At 43.1% G+C, this 22,491-nt stretch overlaps 1 protein-coding gene across 2 annotated transcripts in view; it reads left to right on the top strand.

Moving 5' to 3' along the window:
• PIGU (phosphatidylinositol glycan anchor biosynthesis class U) overlaps positions 1 to 22,491 on the top strand; it is an 86,704-nt gene that overhangs the window by 46,064 nt on the left and 18,149 nt on the right. The window contains exons 7-10 of one of the 2 annotated variants that reach the window (XM_045981522.1): positions 726 to 823; positions 13,896 to 14,050; positions 15,720 to 15,863; positions 19,094 to 19,218. In XM_045981522.1, the coding sequence (XP_045837478.1) occupies positions 726 to 823; positions 13,896 to 14,050; positions 15,720 to 15,863; positions 19,094 to 19,218 (522 nt within the window). The remainder of the gene's footprint in view (positions 1 to 725; positions 824 to 13,895; positions 14,051 to 15,719; positions 15,864 to 19,093; positions 19,219 to 22,491) is intronic. The other variant, XM_045981523.1, reaches the window with a different exon arrangement.

Genomic DNA, 22,491 nt, shown 5'->3' with positions numbered 1-22,491 from the left:
CATTATTAATAAAAATTAATATACTTTAATAATAAACACATGCTCTGAAGCTATTACATAAGGAGAGGGTATTATAAAATAGGGATGGGTTTCTCAGCTCTGAATCACTTAAACAATAATTATGGGCTTCATTGGTAAGTTAAACAGAACATAGATGTTAATAGACTTGATCCCTTTATTCATCTTTAGACCAAAGTTTTTTTGTTTTTTCTTTTTTTTTAAGGTTTTATTTATTTATTTGACAGACAGAGATCAAAAGTAGGCAGAGCGGCAGGCAGGGCGGGGGGATGGTGGGGGGGGTGGGGGGGTGGAGAGGGGAGGAGCAGGCTCCCCACTGAGCAGAGAGCCCTATGGGGGGCTAGATCCCAGGGTCCTGGGATCACGACCTGAGCCAAAGGCAGAGGCTTTAACCCACTGAGCCGCCCAGGTGCCCCTAGGCCAAAGTTTTGTGAAATCTTTCTTGGTCTGAAAATTTAAAGGAAACATAGTTGAGGTTTCTCAGGTTGCTAAAGGTGAATAGTTTTGACTTCCTTGGATTCCTTTCGTGGGAAATCAAACAGAGAAGCTCTCAATGTGTGTGAGTTTGTATAGTGTCTTGTACACAAGGAGACACATGACAAGAACTTATTTGACCAGCTACAGAAAGTTTCTTGTTTGGGGGACTTACCAAGTCTAATCCTGATCGCTAAGGCTGGATTATTGCCTATATTTATTTCTTTTTACAGGTAGTGCCTTCCTCAGTGCTATTTTTCTTGCCTTAGCAACATACCAGTCTCTATACCCACTCACCTTGTTCGTTCCAGGACTCCTCTATCTCCTCCAGGTAAGCACTTGCTGGTCAGAAGCCAGACTCAAGTGACATTTAATACCTCCCCTGGTCACTGCCTGTGGGAAGAAAGGGCATGGCTCAGTTAAAGCAGTGGGACTGGGTCCCTATCTCACCTTTACTTGCTTCTACTTGAAAACATGAACAAAGATACTTGACTAACTTGAAACAAAACGGGCCTCGTGACCATTAAGTTCCAATTATGCGTAACATTGCCAAGGTCTGAGCATATTTCATTTTACATGTTTGTAGTTGGGATCTACCAACCATCATGCATTCTCCTTCTCTCCTCTAATTTTCATAAACCCCTCTCTGAGCTCATCTTTTTTTTTATTAACATAAAATGTATCATTTGCTCTAGGGGGACAGGTCTGTGAATCATCAGTCTTACACAATTCACGGTGCTCACCATAGCACATGCCCTCCCCAATGTCCATCACCCAGCCACTCCATCCCTCACCCCCCAACTCCCAGCATTCTCATGAGCTCTTTCTGTTTGTTTGTTTGTTTTAAACTTCTGTATAACAACACTCACCTTGTAAGGTTTTTCTAGGGATTAAATGTAGTGGCTGTCCCTCATGCAGTGCTAATAAGACCATGGTAGGTAATCAGTACATAGTAATTGAAGAATATAGGTTGCTGACATTTACTGAGAACCCACTGTGTCTGGTACTGTACTCAGCACTCTGCAGGCATCATTTCATTTCAGCCTCATAAGAACTTTATGGGGCAGGTCATGTTATTAGGCATGCGTTCATCTAATATTAGCCATTTTAGACACATGAATTGCAACTGAAGGGTTGGGCAATGTAGTCATTTGCCTAAGGTGACATGGCTGGCAAGTGACAGTGCTGAGATATGAACTCAGACAGCCTGATGCAAGAGCCTGCCGTTGGTCTCTCTTTTCCATGCCGCTGAGAACACACGCATCTCCTCAAGAGCAAGTGACCACTTGCAGGTCCTGCATGGTCCAAGTTCATTCTTAAAAGAGAAACATTTCATGAAAGTGTACAGGGGACAGTGCCGTGATTCAAACCAAGAAATGTCTGATTTCAGAGCCTTTGTTCTTTTTTTTTTTTTAAGATTTTATTTATTTATTTGACAGAGACAGAGATCACAAGTAGGCAGAGAGGCAGGCAGAGAGAGAGGAGGGCAGAGCCTTTGTTCTTAATTATAAACACTGTTGCTAAAACTGAGTATATACCTTCATTTATTGAAATAGACTATCTACTTATCATTTTAAGTGACTTATAATATGCTTTTGTGTCGATGTACACAGTGATACATGATTAGCTTGTTCTTTGTCCTGTTTGGGGAATTCGAGATGTGCCCTGGTTGTCACTGGTATAAATAGTATAGTAATTTGGTTTTAAGTTATCTCCTGAAGGTGTATCCTCCAGCTGACTCACTGGACCCAAAAGTGTGAGAAGTTTCATAGTCTTTATTACATAACACTGGAGTGTTCGCCAGAACGCCTGAGCCAGTCTGTAGTGCCCCCATCAGCGTCTAGAGTACAGTGAATCAGGGGCACCTGGCTGGTGCAGTTGGTAGAGCGTGAGACTCTTGATCTCCGCGTTGTAAGTACAAGCCCCATGTTGGGTGTAGAGATTACTTAAAAATAAAATCTTAAAAAAAAATGAAATGAAATGCAGTGAACCATCTCCTCTCAGGTTGCCAGCACTGGCTTTTCAAATTTGACTTAGGATTGCTAGTCTACTAGATGTGTCATTGCACTGTGAAGTTTGCTTTGTTCTCTTTCTTGATTCTTGTTGAATCCAAGAATTTTTCCACATAACAATGTGCTGTTTGCATTTCCTTTATTCATATTTACAGTTCATTTTTTACAAAGTCTGAACCCTAAGAGGAATGCATATAACCAGAATTTTTGTGCCACTATTTATCAAATAAATACTATTAAAAATATGTTTATTTGTATGCATGAACTGACTAAAAATTTTTAAAAAGTTTTTTAAAGATTTTATTTATTTATTTATTTGACATACACAGAGAGACAGAGAAAGAGGGAACACAAGCAGAGGGAGTGGGAGAGGGAGAAGTCAGGAAGCCTACAAGCAGGGAGTGGATGTGGGGCTCGATCCCAGGACCCTGGGATCATGACCTGAGCCGAAGGCAGACACTTAACGACTGAGCCACCCAGGAGCCCCTTAAAATGGTTTGTTAAGCTAATTTCTAAATATAGCCTTTTGTAAAATAATTTTCGTTTAAAACTCATATTTCGGGACGCCTGGGTGGCTCAGTTGGTTAAGCGGCTGCCTTCGGCTCAGGTCATGATCCCAGCGTCCTGGGATCGAGTCCCACATCGGGCTCCGTGCTCGGCAGGGAGCCTGCTTCTCTCTCTGTCTCTGTCTGCCACTCTGTCTGCCTGTGCTCGCTCTTGCTCTCTCTCTCTGACAAATAAATAAATAAAAATCTTTTAAAACTCATATTTCCTCCTGACATCAATGGTCAGTACAACTGAGTCATGGAATTGAGTCAGTCACCTTAATTCAGTCCCTTCTCTGTGCCTCAGAATGGGGATAATATTATACTAGTTACTGCAAAGGGTTAACACGTCAAGTAGTAAAATAGAGTATAAGAGTTCATGGAAAGGACATGGTCATCAGTCTGAGGGTACGTGGGGTGATGAGGGAGGGAAAGAAAATAATTCATTTTCTAGAGTCAAAGGAACTATAAAAACTAGTTTGTACTTCTTCCTTTGATACTATAAACCTACCTCCATTCTTCTGGTGGAAATCTCTAGAGGATACAGAAGGCAGGTTGCAGACAAGCTAATGTCTGATCAGTGCCAGAGGCAAAGTTGTTTTTCTCTTTCCAAGAAGAGACCCAGGAAGGCTTCAGGGTCAAAGGCAGGGGATGCTGCATCTGGATCCCTGGTGGGTCACTTATGAGAATGGTAGTTTAAGCGCATCTCATCCCCTCCCCGCAACTTTATTTCTGACCTTGGCTTATGGCCCGGTTTCAAATTGGAGAGAAGCTAAACTGTTACGATTTGATAGCATTCAGAATAAAATAGAGAGCCACTTTAGGGCACAGCACCTAGAGGCTACACTGAAGGATATGCCAAGTGCATAGGACCTCCAGGCTGAAGCTATGGGGCTGGCAGAGGGAGGTTGATGGTGCAGTCGGGAAGCTTCTTGTTCCCTCCTTCCTTTTGCTTGGGATTCCTAAGTCTTGGGCCCCCTTCAGTGGCTTGAGGTTCTTATTTTGTTTGAAAGAAAGTAACAGAAACCAGGGGGAAATACCTCATGAGTGTTCTTATAGTTTTTACTTTAACCCAATCTGACCTTCTCTTGTCTGAACTGTGTCAGAAGTCCTGTGATTTCTATACTTTCTGGAGCCTGGAGCAGCAGGTCACATGATATTAACTTGCACCAAAGGAGACAGACCCAACCAGGTCTTCTTTTCTTTTCTTTTCCTTTCTTTTCTCTTCTGTCCTTTCTTTTCCTTTCTTTCCTTTTCTTTCTTCCCTTCTTTTTTTCTTGGTTCCTTTCTTTCTCTCTCTCCCTCTCTCTTTTAATGTTTTGTTTATTTACTTGAAGGACAGTGTGGGTGTACACTGGAGCACAGGCAGGAGGAGGTGAGGAGGTGGGAAGAGAGGGGCAAAGGGAGAGAGAGAATCCCAAGCAGACTCCATGCTGTGAGCTGAGCCCAATGCAGGGACCCATCCCATGATCCTGAGATCACAACCTGAGCCAGAATCAAGAACCAGATGCCCAACTGGCTGAGCCACCTGGGTGCCCCCCAACCAGCTCTTTCATGATAACTGTGTCCTTCCCCAAGCCTTCTTTGGGACCTTCTCTGGAATTTTCACATCTTACTCTTTTTCCTCAGTAACATCCTGTTGTCTCTGCTGCTTCCAGCGGGGGCCAAGGCAAAAGTGGCAATGCTCTTAGCTTCCTTTTCTTTAGAACAGATGACAATGAGTGTGCGTGCATGACCATGCAACTGCAATGAGCTTTTCCACCAGCTTTGTTGCCTCTAATATACCTATCATGTAAAATACATCTCTTGGGTCTCTTCTGTTAGTCCAAGAACTTAGGTATAAAAACTTTGGTTAGGTTTCAACCTCCTTAAGAGTTTTGAATTTTTTTCCTGGTAACTGACTTTTTGCCTTTTTCACCATATCTGAGAAAGAAATGGTTTCTGTATAGAAAATGCTTTTCTTTTTTCTTTTTTTTTTTTAGGGTTTATTATTTATTTGAGAGAGAGCATGAACAGGAGAGGTAGGGGGAGAGGGAGAAAGAATCTGAAACAGACTAGGCACAGAGCACAGAGCCCGATGTGAGGCTGAATCTCACGAACCATGAGATCACAACCTGAGCCAAAACTAAGAGTCGGATGTTCAACCAGTTGCACCACCCAGATTGCCCCTAGAAAATGCTTTTCTCCATGGTGCCTTAGAGAGTTGGGGGAGGAAGAAAATTACATATTTCTCCCCTTTCTTCTTATAGTTAGGCTTTTCTTAAGCAGTCTGAGAACTTTCTTACTTCCCTAAGTTTCTTTATACATTAGCAACCATACAACTTCTGGGACATAACTACAGGTCATATTTTTCAGGTTGAGAGGATAGAGACTATGGGCCACATCTGGCCCACAGAGGTGTTTTATTTGACCATGCTGTTTAATTATTTTAATTAGTTGTCAACATTTTATAAATTCATGTTAAAAATTTATATTTCTGGCTTCTTGTAGAAAATTGGGAGATCTGTCTCCTTTAGACAAGGTATGCCCTCTTCACAGTTAGGCGTAGGCCCTATGCTTCATTTCTATTATCCTTCACTTGTTTATTACCTGCATGGCTCCTGTAGGAGTTTGAGAGAGAGAGAGAGAGAGAGAGAGAAAGTGTGTGCGTGTGTGTGTGTGTGTGTGTGTTTGTTTATGTCCTCTAAAAGGTCTAGAAACAATGACCAACCCAGTATCAATGAGTATCCTTGGGGTTCAGATTGTGACCTTACAATATCATTTTTACCCATTAAAAGAAATGAGTTTCTCAGAGAAATGGCTGATTCTGTGTTAGGGCAGGAAATGTACAGGATAATCCCAGACCATTGTAAGACCAGATAATAAGGAAGCTATGAAAGGCTGCTGGGGTCATCTCAAAAGAACTCAGGATCCAACTTGAAGAGGCTCCCACTGACCAAAGATGGACAGTTTGAGTTTCATTAGGATTAGAAGTGCAATGGGTTGAAATCCATAATTATATTTAAATCCAGATAGTAATAGTGATATTAAAAAGGTCAATTGGCAATTGGTCAAATTAGGAGAATTGATGGAGAACCAATTCATTACCTTTCTGAAAACTGAAACGAAAAGGAAAAAATTAAGCATTTATCCTGTCTTTCCTATACCATTAGGCAACCATATAGTAGGTGAGCTACTGTATATTTCGGAGCTTGCAGATGAAGACAGATTGATAGGATAGCATCATTTTCCAACACCAGTGGGTCTAGGCATTGAGTGTTAATAGCTACTAACATGAAAAACAAACAAAAATCAGGCCTCCCGAGAAAAGAACACACCACCACCAGGGTTTTACCAAAGGGATAAAAATCTGAAATTGATCAAGCCTCAGGATCCAGATGCCAATTTGCAAGAAATACTGAAGACAAAGTATGTGATTAGCAAAAACCAAACTGTGGGAAGTTCTACAGGTTAAATGTAGGTTAAATACAGGTTCTTCAACCTATGAATTGTAGGGCGGGGGGCGTGAGTGGAATGAGTTGGAGGACCTGTAAATTAAGAGACTTAAAAGTTGGGACACCTGGGTGGCTCCGTCGGTTTAAGTGGCTGTCTTTGGCTTGGGTCATGATCCCAGGGTCCTGGGATCAAGTCCCACATTGGGCTCCTTGCTCACCGGGGAGCCTGCTTCTCCCTCTGGCTCTGCCTGCCACTCTGCCTGCTTGTGCTCTCTCTTTCTGACAAATAAATAAATTTTAAAAAAAGAAGAGAGAGAGAGTCTTAAAAAGTTGTATTAAATTTTTAAAAAATAGACAAGGGATGCACATTTTGATAGAAAACCATTAAGAAATGCAAGGAAGTGAGTACTCTACAAGCCAGTTTACGAGACTACGTTTCAGACAGGGCACGGGAGAGAGAGTTGGAGAGTGGCGGGATAGTTCTTTGTTGTAACCGTACGGATGTTTGTCTCATTTACTAGGTTATGTGTTTGTTTTACATGGTTTTCTGTATTTTGTATTTTATTTTACAATGAAAAGATTTTAAAAAATTGATCCAAATGCTTAAGGCACCATTCTCCCAACTCTTCAACTTACTCATTTCATTTTAAGTCAGCATTTGCTATTGAGAAAAAGAGGTGGGGAAAATGAATGCTTATCTGCTCACTGGGAAATGCACAATGTGGACTTCTAGATTAAGTTTGGCTCCACTGGTTTATAAATAACAAGCCATCAAAGGAAGGATCACTTGAGTTTCTTTTTTAAGCATTTCAGGCGTGCCTCACTTGGTGTAATGGGAGTGGTCCTGAAAGATGACTTAATCTTTCATCAGACCCAGGTTTTATAAGTAGATTCGGGAAACATTCCACATGACATTATATTCTCTGTTTGATAAAGCAAACCTGACCCGTAGACCAAGTCTTAAAAAAATTATACCTAAGATTTAATGCCTAAAATATGTAAAAAGTAAAAATTATACATAAATTTAATTTTTACATCACAGATTTGCCGGGGGAAAAAATCATTTTCCACTCAAGCATCGACAGTAACACTTTAGGTCTAATAAAGCCCTGAGAACATGGCAGCAAACCAAAATTTGGGGTTGCTAATGGATTTGTGAAAATTGAAACCTTGTCTTCTGGGTCTGTGCTTAGGACTCTCCTCAAAGAGTGGCTTTAACAGTCTACCTGATTCAGTTCTTCATGGCTGTCTTTTTCACCCCCACCTCCCTTCTTCTTAAATACCATTAAGCAGGGAAGAAGGGAAAAACAAACCAAAAGAACATTTTCACTTTTGAGGGTTTTTTTCCCTCCATCCCTGGGTTGTGGTTTCCTCTCTCCATCCCTTCCTCCCTTCCCTCTATGCTAGATGGCAGTCTTTTTCAGGAAGAAAGGATAAGGATGATCCACTCTACAGGGAACTCAGAACCTTAAGTGCCTTCTTCTTTGACTTTTTCTGTGGATGCCTCCCCTTTGTGGAATCATTTTCCATCCCCAGAAATACAATATTCTCTTGAAATTTTGTTGTTTTAGAGCAGCATTGTCGATAGAACTTCTTGCGATGGTGGAAATGTTCTGTATCTGTATATTGTCAATTGTCAAAATATAAATAAACTTTAAAAAAAGAAGTAGGTGTTGGGACTCCTGGTGGCTCAGTGGGTTAAAGCCTCTGCCTTCGGCTCAGGTCATGATCCCAGGGTTCTGGGATCGAGCCCCGCATCGGGCTCTCTGCTCTGCGGACAGCCTGCTTCCTCCTCTCTTCTCTCTCTGCCTTCCTCTCTGCCTACTTGTGATCTCTGTCTGTCAAATAAATAAACAAAAATCTTAAAAAAAAAAAAAAAAAGAAGCAGGTGCAGTTGAAGTATTCAAAAGAAATGGAATTGAGGGGCGCCTGAGTGGCTCAGTGGGTTAAACCTCTTCCTCTGGCTCAGGTCATGATCTCAGGGTCCTGGGATGGAGCCCCACATCGGCATTGAGCTCTCTGCTCAGCGGGGAGCCTGCTTCCCATTCTCTCTGTGCCTGCCTCTCTGCCTGCTTGCGATCTCTCTCTGTCAAAGAAATAAATCTTTTCAAAAAAAAAAAAAAAAAGAAATGGAATTGATTGAACTATTTTTTTTTAAAGAATTTATTTATTTCTTTGACAGAGAGAGCACAAGTAGGCAGAGAGGCAGGCAGAGAGAGGGGGAAGCGGGCTCCCTGCTGAGCAGAGAGCCTGATGCGGGGCTTGATCCCAGGATCCTGGGACCATGACCTGAGCCGAAGGCAGAGGCTTTAACTACTGAGCCACCCAAGTGCCCCTGATTGAACTATTTTAGAGATGCTTATTGTACTTGCACGAAAAGGGTATAAGAATCTAGGAAGGCCTGTAACTTCTTCCCTTGGACATGGTTCCTGAGGCTTCATTCGTAATCCATCCTCTAACCTTCTTGGGAGGATTTCTGATTGCCTGGTGTGACTCCAAGGACAACAGATCCCCGCCTCTGGAATGTTACCATACTGTGTTTCTGCCTTGAGTGAAGCTTTTTTTTTTTTTTTTTAAGTTTATTATTATTAATTTTTTAGTGATCTCTACACCCAGCAAGGGGCTGTACACCCAACGTGGGGTTCACAACCCCCAGATCAAGAGTCACATGTTCTTCCAGCTGAGCCAGACTGGCACCCCAAATGAAGTTTTTTTTTACAGTAGGTAACTGAAACAGCTAAAAGGGGAGAGAGCTGGGACTTAATGGACCTTCTAGAATGATTTGTGTGAAATGCTTTGTGCCTACTTGTTGATGAATATTTGTTTAATAAATGTTGTTAAGCATACCAGAATCTGGTCTAGAACTTGCCTTCTTTGCAGCCAGAGTGTAGAGCAGGAGCTAACCCTCATCCACCTCAAACTTATTTCATGGCAACCGTTAAAGCAACTGAACTGCATACTTCCAAATACTTAAATGTATGTTGTGTGACTTTCACCCCCACCCAAAAAGAATCCAATGCTAATATTAGCCCATTGCTCACATTTTTCTGGCTTTGACCTAGAAAATGGGGCTTCTTTAAATCAGCTCTCGTTGGGTGCCTGAGTGGCTCAGTGGGTTAAGACTCTGCCTTCGGCTCAGGTCGTGATCTCAGGGTCCTAGGATCGAGTCCAGCATTGGGCTCTCTGCTCGGCGGGGAGCCTGTTTCATCCTCTGTTTTGTCCTCTCTCTCTGCCTGCCTCTCTGCCTATTTGTGATCTCTCTCTGTCAAATAAATAAATAAAATCTTAAAAAAAAATAAATCAGCTCTTGTGTTCTTTTGACAAGCCTCATCTTTTTGAGCCTTTCCTTCCTTTCTTTCTGGTACCACAAGACATCCCAGGCTCATCTTGCGTTTTCCCTGTCCCAGCCCTGGAATCAACTACTTCTTCGGGGACTCCTGGTTCCTTTTATTGGTGGATACTACTTAGAAACCCAAGGTTATAGGTATACTTCTAGCAGACAGAGCTATGAAATACATGCATGTACACTAACTGCCCCCCCAACATGTCTGTAATTCTTTATCTCTCTGTCTCTTCGTACCAGTATCTGTTTATACTGATACCTGTGATTCTGTCCAACACCACAGGGTTCACTTTAGTATCTTCCTTTTCCTTGTGTATAATTTCTTTCTCTAATGCTTAGAAGCCCAACTTTCATTATTTGCAGTTCATTTGCTAGTATGTTCAGTTCTAGAACACACGCAAAGTTGTTTTAGAATTGCTGTGAGAAATACCCATATCAGAGATATATCTCCTGACTTGATTATAACATGTACTTATGGTCCTTTCTGTCAGCATGACAGTGTTCTGTCAGGTTACTGTTTCTCAAAGTCACTCACTAAGGTTAGTTGTTTTCTTCTCCTCTGTGGTCCTTCAGCGTAGTTATCTAATTTGTGATATAGTTAAGCTCATGTATTACAGTTTGTATGATTTTGGATTTCCCCTACACCTTGGTTAGTTTTAATTTTTTATTATGGGGTATGTGAAAGGACTAAGAAATTGCTATGGTTCTAAAAATCAACTACACAAAAAACATATTCAGAAAAATATCATCCTATCTTCATCCCTGCTATCTTGTTCTTTCCTTTTTCCTTCTTTCTCTGTCACCCTAAGTAACTGTTTTTAGTTTCTGGTTTATCCTTCCTGTGTTTCTTTTGCACAAATGATCAGGTATATATGTGTATTTCCTTCTTATATGAAGGCTAGAATACTCTAGAAACTCTAGAAAACATACCCTTTTGTGCCTTGCTTTTTTTACTCTTATTTCCTGAAAGTTACTGCAGATTGATACAGAGATCTTCATTCTTTTTTACAGCAGCATAGTACTCCATTGTATGGACATACCTTAGTATGTTCAGCTTTTTCTCTTTGGGAATTTAGATTGTTTCTACTATCTTACAATCACAGTTAATGCTTTATTTTTATTACTTTTTTTTTTTTTTTACAATTAATGCTTTAATGAGTAACCCTGTATATATGTATTTTCATATTGTCAGAAGGGTATCTTCAAGGTAGATTTCTAGAAGTAGAATTACTGATCCATAGGTAAGTATATATGTAGTTTTTTTAGGTCTTTTCACATTTCCCTCCACAGAGATAGTACAAATTTTTTATTCCCACCAATAATGTAGGATAGTGCCTGTTTTTCCACAGCCTTGCTAATAGAATATGTTGTCACATTACAAAATTTTTGCCATCTGATTATGAGAAATGGTATTTCAGTGTTGTTTTAATTTGCATTTCTCTAAATAGGAGTAAGTTGGAACATTTTATCATGTTTGTGGGTTATCTTTTCATTATTTTCTCTTCATTTTTCTGTTGGATTTAAGTCTGTTTTCCCTCAATTTTTAAGAATCCTTTATATATTATAACCCTTTGTCTGCAAATATTTTCTTCCAGTTTTTCATTTGTCTTTTTACTTATCTATGGTGTTTTTCTTTTAATTGCTTTTATTTTTATTGAGATACAATTTACATAGCATACAACTTACCTACTTTAAATATATAATCCAGTGATTTCTGGATAGTCACAAAGTTGTGCAGCCATTACCACAATCAGTTCTAGAACATTTTTATCACCCAAAAAGAAACCTCATGCCCATTAAGTAGTCACTCTGTTTTTTCCCAATGCCTCTTCCCCCTCTAGTCGTAAGCAATCAATATTCTGCTTTTTGTCTTCATAGGAAATTTCATATAAAAGGAATCATACAATATGTGGTCTTTTTTTACTGATTTCTTTCACTTAGCATGATGTTTTCAAGGCTCATCCGTGTTATAACATGTATTAGTACTTCATTCCTTGCATGTTTGTATTTCTATATGAACTTTAATCTTGTATAAGTCCATAAAATAGCTTGTCAACATTTTTATTGGTATTGCATTATTACATTGAATTTATAAACTAAATTTAAAAGAACTGCCCTCTTTATAATATTAAGTCATCCTAAACAAGGACAGGGGATATCTGTCCTTCTGTTCGAGTCCACCTTAGTGTCTTTCAGTAGTGTTTTAAAATTTTCCATGAATCGGTTTTACACATTTCCTGTTAAGCTTAATTCTAAGTTCTCTTTTCCTTGGTGTTATTGTAAATGTGGTTTTCCTACCATTGTGTCCTCTAATTGTTTATTATTAGTGCAGATAAAGGTTATTTGTATGTTAATTTTGTACTCTGCTCCTTCACTGAATTCTTTTATTGCTTGTTATTTTTGTCATAAGTTGTTGTTGCGTATATCTAGACACTAATATGATTTCTTATTTTTAACCAGTTTGTGTTACATATATTAATAGCTTTTCTTATGTTGAATTAACCCTGAGTTTTTGGAATAAATCCAACCTGGTCATAACGCAGCTTTATCATGTTTTGCTGAATTGTGTTAGGTAATATTTTATTTAGCATTTTTGTATTTGTGTTGGTAAAAGGTTTTGGTATAAAGCTTATGATATTTGCTGTGAAAGAGTTAATATAAGATTAGGATAACCTAATCTTAGAATCAAGATTCTAGATCTTGGTCAAGAATGTTGGTAGAACTTTCCTGTAAAACTGGCTGGGCCTGCTCTTTTCTTTATGGAAGAATTTTTCATTACTAACTCAATTTCTTAAATGTTTTTAGGACCGTCCTAATTTTCTGTTTCTTGAATTAGTTTTTCCATAATCTTTTATTTCTTTTTTTTTTTTTTAAGATTTTATTTATTTATTTGACAGACAGAGATCACAAGTAGGCCAACAGACAAGCAGAGACGGGAGAAGCAGGCTCTCCGCTGAGCAGAGAGCCCGATGCGGGACTCGATCCCAGGACCCTGGGATCGTGACCCGAGCCAAAGGCAGAGGCTTTAACCCATTGAGCCACCCAGGCGGCCCATAATCTTTTATTTCATGCTTTAGAAAAGCTAAAAACTAATATAATGAGTACCTTTATTTAGATGACCCAGTTGCCATTTTGCCACGTTTTCTTTTTTTTTTTTTTAATATTTTATTTATTTATTTGGCAGAGAGAGAGATCACAAGTAGGCAGAAAGTCAGGCAGAGAGAGAGGAGGAAGCAGGCTCCCGGCGGAGCAGAGAGCCCGATGCAGGGCTCGATCCCAGGACCCTGAGATCACGACCTGAGCCGAAGGCAGCGGCTTAATCCACTGAGCCACCCAGGCGCCCCTTGCCATGTTTTCTTTATAGACGTTTTTTCTTTTTTTCTTTACTGACTCATTTTCAGGGAAGTTACAAATTTATTAAAAATGTGCTATTCGTATTTCCTACTTAGTTACTGATTTTTTCTGATCTACCAGTTACCTACTGATGATGGTTATGTCTATTTTTCCTTTGAAGACCTGTCCATGTTTGTTTTATATATTTTTAGACTGTGTTATTGGGTACATACAAGTTTAGAGCTGTTACATCTTTCTGATGAAACTTTCATCACTATGGAACATCTTTATTTTTGCAGTTCTTTATACATTAAAGTTTATTTTATCTGGTAACAGTATAACTAGACTAGTTTTCTTTTGGTTAGTATTTACCTAGCATAAGTAATTCCTTTTCAGTCCTTTTTTTTTTTTTTAAGATTTTTTTTTTTTGTTTAACAGAGAGGGAGAGATAGACAGTGAGAGAGGGAATACAAGCAGGGAGAGAGGGAGAGGGAGAAGCAGGCTTCCCACTGAGCAGGGAGCCCGATGCAGGGCTTGACCCCAGGATCCTGGGAGAATGACCTGAGCCAAAGGCAGATGCTTAATGACTGAGCCACTCAGGCACCCCCCTTTTCAGTCCTTTGATTTTCAAAATTTTTCTGTGTCCTGTGCTTTGCAGAAGGGATCTTGAAGTTTAAGCTGATACTTTCCTTCTGCCCTGACATCCCTAAATATACCATTTTGCCTTCTCTCCTAGCGGCAGTACATACCTGTGAAAGTGAAGAGCAAAGCCTTCTGGATCTTCTCTTGGGAATATGCCATGATGTACGTGGGAAGTCTAGTGGTAATCATTTGCCTCTCCTTCTTCCTTCTCAGCTCCTGGGATTTCATCCCTGCAGTCTATGGCTTCATGTAAGTAATGACTTCATTAGAAAACTCTAGAAGCTAATTTGTTTTTCTCAGCTCCAGCTGGAGTCAGAGGGTGAGCAGCCACAGGACTCGGTGGTCCTCAGACTTCAGTGTGCACCAGAATCACCTGCAGGGCTTCTTAACACCAGATTTCTGAGCCCAAACTCAAGAGGTTTTGATTAAGTAAATTTGGGATAGGAACCAAGAATTTACATTTCTGACTAGTTTTCAGGTGATGCTAATCACCACCAGTGGAACACACTTCGAGAACCACCGTTCTAGCAAGTACCTTCAGTCTAGTGAGATTAAAGATCACTCTCTAGCAACATCTGAAGCAACGACCAGCCTCTGCCTGGAAGGGTTTGGTTCAGTCCCCAACAGGAATGAATGTATTCCTCTCCTGCAAGAGGGTCTCTAATAAAGCCACCTCCCATGTACCAAACTTTTAGAGAAAATCAGAATGAAGTATGAATTCTGCAGCCATCTCCCAGTGCTCTCTGTATGGTATGCTGAGGAAGATGGTCGCTGCCCAGACCTCAGGGAACTTACAGCCTAGTGAGGTGTTAGATAGTTAAACCTGTCAGGGTGGGGAAGGGCTATGGAGTGGCAGACTCTGCTTTGGGATTCTGGACTGCTAATTTGTGTTAAATCCTGGCTGAGCATGACTGTTAGCTCTCCATGCTGTTCCTTAGATAGGAATTTGTATTGCTGGTAAAAAGCTTTCTCTGGTTTTTTGCTGACCCATAAACTGTGTTCGGTTTTTTGTTTGTTTGTTTTTGTTTTTTGTTTTTTTGGTTTTTTGTTTTTTTTTTTTTTGACTGTGTTCTTTATTTCATTTCACAGAAAAGGAAATATAGCCACAGCAGGAGGCAAAGACTTGCCCTGGGTGGAGGCCTTGGGGTCAGTGAACTCTGACCGTGAGCCATGGCATATTTCTCCCTTCTCCATGCTCCATTTGTTGCCCTTTTAAAATTGTGAATTGACCTCAGTTTCAGCTCTGTTTTTTTAAATAAATCACATCATGTAAATTTTTAGAAGAGCCAGAATGGCAACCAGTCTTTATCTGATATAACTAGACAAAAAGTTTTCCAGTGAAACCCTTATTTCTCAGATGAGATCTGGGATCCTAGCTGGAACCTGCTGATGCTTCTGCAAGGCCCCAGAAGTCACTGTGGTGTCAGGCCCTCGGTTTCTGGCTCCTGCCGTGTGGCTGCAGAGCAAGAATGGGGAGCAGCAGGGTCTTGAGCTTGCTCCTATAGGGAAGTCTCTGGAATGCCCCCAAATAGATATTATTTGTTTAAAACCCATTCCTCTTTTGTTACAGTCCTGAATATCTCCTAAATTTAAACATATGTATTTTAGGCTGTAAAAGAAGGACTGGTCTTTTGAGTTCTAGCCTGAATGCTGCCTCATTTCAGATCTTTGATGCACACCAGAGTTTGGTTCAGCTGATATTTGTTAAAGGTTATCATTTTCTGTTTCTCTGCCTCTTGTTTTTATCAATTATCTATATCCAGGGTGCCTGAAGAGCCCCTCACATCCTGATCTCAGTGGGGACGGAGTCATCCTTGGCTGCCCAGTAGTGACCAAAATCTTTAGGAAAAGACCAGGTCAAAGCAAACCATTTACAATTTGGCTCTTTTTTTCTCTCCCTTTGTTTTCTTCATTCCAGACTTTCTGTTCCAGATCTCACTCCAAACATTGGTCTTTTTTGGTACTTCTTTGCGGAGATGTTTGAGCACTTCAGCCTCTTCTTTGTATGTGTGTTTCAGATCAACGTCTTCTTCTACACCATCCCCTTAGCCATAAAGCTAAAGTAAGTGGTTGGACCTGCTGCTTCTTTGTCCACGAGCCATTGGTAGTCTTACCAGGTGCCTTTCTAACCGGGAGCATCTGCTGTCAGGTTTATGCCATCTCTGCCCAGGGGACCCTGCCCTTAATGGGCCCCGGTTCCCGTAGCCATAGCCAGCAGTAGAGCCACACACCAGTGCAGGCTGCAGGAAGGATGCTTTGTAGCACCCTGGTGTTTCCCCGGGCTTCACTCTGAGCCCACATGCTACTGAACCCACTCCTTATTTGGATAAGAGGAAGGGTTTGGTGTTGGAACGTGTCTTTGGAAAACATAGATCTTGTTGGGTGTCCTCCATCGGTATCCCAGTGACAGTGGGGACTCAGGATGTATTACCTGCAGCTCTGTTTAATCTTCTGATCAGTTTCCTTCAAAAGGCTTGTCTGTGGAGCTCTCTTCTGTAGTATAAGAAAGCTAACATGTACTGAGCCTGGTTCCAGCCCAGCTCTTTTTAGGTTTTTTTTTTTTTTTTTTTTGAAGGTTTTTATTTATTTGACACAGAGATAAAGAGTACAAGTAAATAAAGAGTACAAGTACAAGAGCAGCAGGCAGAGGGAGAGACAGAAGCAGGCTCTCCGCTGAGCAGGGAGCCCAATGCGGGGCTCCATCTCAGGACTCTGGGAGCACGACCCGAGCTGAAGGCAGCGGCCCAAGTGACTAAGCCACCCAGGTGCCCCCTTTTTAGGCTTTCTGAAAAGTGTTCATACCTGACCCTTCCAGCATTTCTTGGAAGTAGGCATCATTTTATTATCATCATTTCCATTTTATAGTTGAGAAATGGACATTCAGAGAAGTGGAACCATTTTCCCAGAGTCATACAGCTAGTAAGTAGTGGAGCTAGGATTCAGACCTACGTTTGTTTATCTCCAAAATCTATACTCATCCCCCTGCACCATGCCAGACTCCTGAGAGAGATCACTTAGCATCTGGAAATTGATCTTTTTTTTTTTTTTAAAGATTTTTATTTATTTATTTGACAGAGATCATAGGTAGGCAGAGAAGTAGGCAGAGAGAGAGAGGAGGAAGCAGGCTCCCCACTGAGCAGAGAACCCGATGCGGGGCTCGATCCCAGGACCCTGGGATCATGACCCGAGCCAAAGGCAGAGGCTTTAACCTACTGAGCCACCCAGGCGCCCCTGGAAATTGCTCTATTATCCTGGTTTCAGAGAAGGGCAAACAGGCGCTGACACATGGTCCAGATGATGGTCCTGGGTGCCTGAAGAGCCCCTCGCATCCTGATCTCAGTGGGGGCAGTTGTCTTTGGCTCCTGGTCCAGGGAACCTGGAAGGCAATTTGGTTTAGAGTTCAAGAGCCTGAGTTCTCAGTTCTAACCTTCCTTCCAGTCTTCTTGGCCAGTGTACCAATGCACATGGCTCCCATTCTATAAAAGCTCAGAGCTCATGCCTCCTTCCTATAACATAGCCTTGGCCTGGCATCTGACAGAAAACCTTCCTTGGCCTTGCAGTTTTCAGAACTCTGGCAGCCTTGCCGAGCCAAGCTCTCCAGCTGTCTGTTGTCCCCAGTCCCTGCCTTTGTTTTGGTCAGGCCTAGCTGCTGGGCTGAGAGAAGCGAGGAGCCCTGAACACTTCTCCTCACTCTGTGTAGCCCGTTTCATTGTCTGCATGTGAAAGGCCACCGCTGGCTCCTGGGTAGACAACCGCACCACTAGCATGTGACCCCCACCCCAGCCCGCCCCTGGCCAGGGCTTCAAGGGTATAGGGACAGACAGAGGGTATGAAGTGACCTCCCCTGTTGTCGCCCTCCTGAGCCTGGATCGGAAGCTCCACTAACTCTCCAGCCCCCTGTGGTAGTTGCTTCCAGTGCCAGCCTTGTGGGAGCAGAGCCCTTCGGGCCGCCTCTCTCCAGACAATCCTGCAGGAGGTTTGGGTCTCCATATTTCTTGTCACTGTATTTTCACAGGCCCTTTCATAGAAATGTTGCAATTCTTTCTTACCAGCTATCTAAAAAGTCCACAGCCAGTGATTTGGCTTATCTTTAGGAAGATGCTCACTGAGCTAGCTGGACCCTTCTAGAGCCTAGCAGACTGTGAGATTTTGCCAAGCTGAGTCTGAAGCATTTGCTGTGTAAAACTGCTCAAGTGTTTAGGGTGTGTACATGTTTGTCTCCACATCTCGGACTGACACCCACTGAGTCACCCTGACCTTTGACCTGCAAGACAAGAATACCATTAATCTCTGAAGAAAACCTTAATGAGCTGGGTACCCAGGTACTGCGCAGAAGCAGGCCATATGCAGTTTGTTCAGGTACAGCTGAGGAGGGTATAGATCTGGCCTCTTCTGTTGGCTTCCTTTTAGTGCTTGGTCAGCTCTTGGAGGAGCATTGGAGATGGAGCTCTGTCCCCACCCTTCCTGTCGAGAGCTGTGATGGCTAGGCACTCAGGAGAACAGTACTGGTGATGCTCAAGAGTTCTGGAGATAAAGAGTCCCACTGCTTACTAACTCCCCTACCTTCTCGGAACTTCCGTTTCCTTGTCTGCGAAGTGTGGGTGACGGTACTGCCTACTTCGAGGAGTAGCTGATGCACAATACAGATCACACGGGATGGCACAAGGGAAGGGCCCCTGGGACAGAACTTGGCAGAGTGAGGGTTTAGGAAATGGTAGCCATTTTTGTTAGTTTAAGGTAACAAGATCTTCTGGCACCTAAGGGCTGAAAAGCTGCCTGCAGCAGTCAGTTCTCTTTCTGGAAGGGAGTTCTTCATAGCTACGGGTCTGGAGACTAGACTGACTGTACTGTCAGAGGAGAAGAGCGTCAGCAAGGAGGCACATCCTGCCCTGGGTCCAGTTGTCAGAGAAGCCTCTGGCGAGGGAGGCTGCTGGATGACTCTGACAAGCAGCCATTAGAGCCCAGTAATGAAGCTGACTTCATTTGTTTTCTTCCTCGGTGGCTCCTGGGGGAAGGCCCAGAGCAGGGATGGGGGTTGGAGGATGATGGGTTGTTTCTCTAGTGTTTGCTGGGCCCTCATCACCCCCACCTCTGGACATCTCTGGGTCCCCACGGTTTTCTGCTGTACTACTCAGTCTGGCCCCCATGTCTTGTGGGCAGCAGAGCCAGCCCCAGCCTGAAGTTCCCTGGGGAGTATTTTTGGGTTCAAGGGATGGGGTTACGAGTCCCTGGAGTGGACCTGGTCCCTGACTGATCTCTTCCTCTCTTTCTGCCTGCCCTGCCCCACCCCAGGGAGCACCCTATCTTCTTCATGTTCATCCAGATTGCTATCATCTCCATCTTCAAGTCCTACCCAACGGTGGGGGACGTGGCCCTCTACATGGCCTTCTTCCCCGTGTGGAACCATCTCTACAGATGTGAGTACTCCCAGCTCCAAACCTCTGGTGGCAGATTTGTGTCAGCCTGGTCCCTGGATGAAGCGGCCAGGGAAAAAGAAATTGATAGGCATTTGCTTAGCATCTGCTGTGCTAGCATTACCGGGAGAGAGACAGTGACCTGAGCGCTGCCTGCTAGGTACGATAGACTAGTTGGTAATAATAGTAAGTAGCATTTCGGGGACGTCTGAGTGGCTCAGTCAGTTAGCAGCTGCTTTCAGCTCAGATCATGATCTCCAGGTCCTGGGATCGGCCAGGTCAGCTCCCTGCTCAGCAGGGAGTCTGCTTCTCTCCCTCTGCCCCTTGACCCTCTGCTCATGCTCACTCATGCTCACTCTCTCTCTCTCTCTCAAATAAATAAATCCTTTTTATTTTTTTTTAAATTTTTTTAAAAGATTTTATTTATTTATTAGACAGAGATCACAAGTAGGCAGAGAGGCAGGCAGAGAGAGAGAGTGGAGGCAGCACACTCGCCACTGACCAGAGAGCCTGATGTGGGGCTCGATCCCAGGACCCTGAGATCATGACCTGAGCCGAAGGCAGAGGCTTTAACCCACTGAGCCACCCAGGTGCCCCTCTCAAATAAATAAATCCTTTTTAAAATGCTGCTTATTTTATTTCTAAAAATATTAATTTGAGAGAGAGTGAGAGAGCGGGGCAGGAGGGGCAGAGGGAGAGAATCTTAAGCAGACTCCATGCCGAGTACAGAGCCTGTCAAAGACTAGGGGACTCTATCCCACAACCTATAAGATCATGATTTGAGCAGAAGAGCTGAAACCAAGAGTCCGATGTTTAACTGACTGAGCCAGTCAGGCACCCCAAAATAACCACCGTTTTTTGAGCACTTACTCGGTACCCAGCTGGACACTGTGGTTCTAAGAGTGTTACGTGCATTAGGTCAGTTTATCTTCACACCAGCCTTGGTGGGAAAATATCGTCACTTATTCAAGGTTACATGATAGGTAAGTGGAAGGGCTGGCTATGAGCCTCTAGCTAGTCCTGTCCAGTAGGACTTTCTGTGATGATGGAAACGTCCTGTATCTGCACAGTCCAATAGAGCAGCCACTGGTGTGACTCAGAAGCTCAATTTTTAATTGAAATTTATTTAAATTTAAGAAGTCACACATGGCTGGTAGCTACTGTATTGGATAGTGGAACACTAGATCTTGGGCTTTGAACCATTTCCCAGCACTGCATCTAAACGTCCACAAAAGACAGATGGCAACACTACCCATCTGCCTGCTCTGAAGACCTGTTCGGCTCTAACCATCCCCTCCCCCAAAGAGGGCATGCAGTGAGCTACTCCTGCTCCCTAGACCCCAAGTATTTTCCGCATTTGGACTCTTTTTTTTTTTTTCTTTTTAAGGTTTTATTTATTTATTTAACAGAGAGAGACACAGTGAGAGAGGGAGCACAGGCAGGGGGAGTGGGAGAGGGAGAAGCTGGCTTCCCCCTGAGCAGGGAACCTGATGCAGGGCTCAATCCCAGGACCCTGGGATCATGACCTGAGCCAAAGGCAGACACTTAATGACTGAGCCACCCAGGTGCCCCCATCAGTTGGATTCTTAGACCTCTGTGAGGGTTCTTTTCAGTGTAATGAGCTTCCTGAGGGTAGGCTTATGTTTCACTCTACTCTGTGTCCCCAGCCCCCGGGGTCAGATCTGACCCACATAACTCAGCAGGTGTTTCTGGATGGGTTTTTAAGCCTCCTTAATAAAGAAGCAGTATCAGTGGCCCAACGCCACTTGATTCTCTAAACTAAAATGGGAGGGGAGCTGTGGGATTTTCCTTGCCTATAGTGTGGGTACACAGCAAGATGTCAAGAATGAACTTAGGGAGGGCTGGCTTCAGAGGAAGTAAATCTTCCTTGTTATTTGGGGCTGTCTCGGTGTCAACCAGGAAGTGAAACCAACCAACTGCTAGAAAGAAACCTACCTGTAAGTCGGGGCCTCTGAGCGAAGGTAAACAGCAGAGTGGGCGGGCTAAGCCTGGGCTGCCCTTGCAGGTGGTGATCTGTGGGGCGGTGACCAGTCCAGACTGGACTGACTGAGAGAAGGAAGTGGCATCTTCTGCCTGTGACATCCTCATTGCACAGATAAGAATCATCCAGTCCAGAGGGCTCAGAGTCAGCCTGGTGCCCCTCAGCAGAGTGGCCAGTGACAAGTCATGAGGCTACCAAACATGTCAACATGCCCCAGATTGTGACAGGGTGGGTCTTGGGTACATTGATCCTCTTTCCCCAAAAGTAGAATCCTTGTATTCTTAGCTGTCTGTCCCACATGGGACACCTCTTGCCCTTGTTCCTGAACACAGCCTGGAGCCAGAAAGACTTGAATCTGGATCCCGGCTTTCACATTACTAGCTCTCTGTTTTTAGGAAAATCACCTAACCTTTCTGAGTCTCTTGGATTTTTTTTATCTGTCAGATAGGGAGAATATCTTACCATGGGTGTTTTAAGTTTGAGAAAGGATATATGTGCAGAGCACTCCAGTTATCTCCGGTAATCATGTAGCCCCCCGCGCCCGCGTAGTTCCATGATCAAAGCTTTGAGCTAAGTAGTCAGAGTCATTCCGAGTCATTGGCACAAATATATTTTTTCAAAACTTGAAATAAGCTATTTTATGCCCCTCAGGGTTGAGGCAGAGAAAATAAGGATGAGGTTTCTAGAAACCTAGATGATCTAATCGCTGCTGTAGCTGGCTGGTTGGGCAAGCAGTCTATGGTTCAACTTGATAGAAGGTCCTGCACAGAGCGCTGGCTGCCCCGCTTGATGGCTGGCTCATGTGGCAGGGAATACTTGTGCTCAGGGTACCCGTGTGGGGCAGGACGGCCATGCGCCTTGCATTCAGCAAGGAGTACCACCAGCCAAGTCCTCCGGACCTGTGCGCAGAGACTCAGAGAAGTCTTTAAGTCTAGGCTGGATATATTCAGACTTGCAGTGTGGTTAAAATTCAGTTTAAACATTAGTTGCCAGTGCTAACATGCCTGCTCACACATACACCTTTTTGTTTTCCTATCCCAGTTGGGAGGAGAAGAGGTGTGTGGGCCCTGCCCTGAATGGAGGCCCCAGAGGCTGGGACTCTGATGCTTGGGGCCAGGATGAGTCATACAGACACACAATCGTGGTGTCAGGGAGCAGCCTGCTGGCAGAGCCCATGCTGGCCTGCAATGGTGCGGCTCAAAGAGCCCGTTACCAGAGCCTGCGTGTATGTGTGTGTGTGTTTTATTTTGTTTTTATTAACTTTTGTATAAAGA

This window comes from Meles meles, chromosome 16, assembly GCF_922984935.1.
Source record: "Meles meles chromosome 16, mMelMel3.1 paternal haplotype, whole genome shotgun sequence".
Lineage (NCBI taxonomy): Eukaryota > Metazoa > Chordata > Mammalia > Carnivora > Mustelidae > Meles > Meles meles.
The sequence above is the reverse complement of the archived record's forward strand: the minus strand, read 5'-3'. Positions and strand labels throughout refer to the sequence as shown.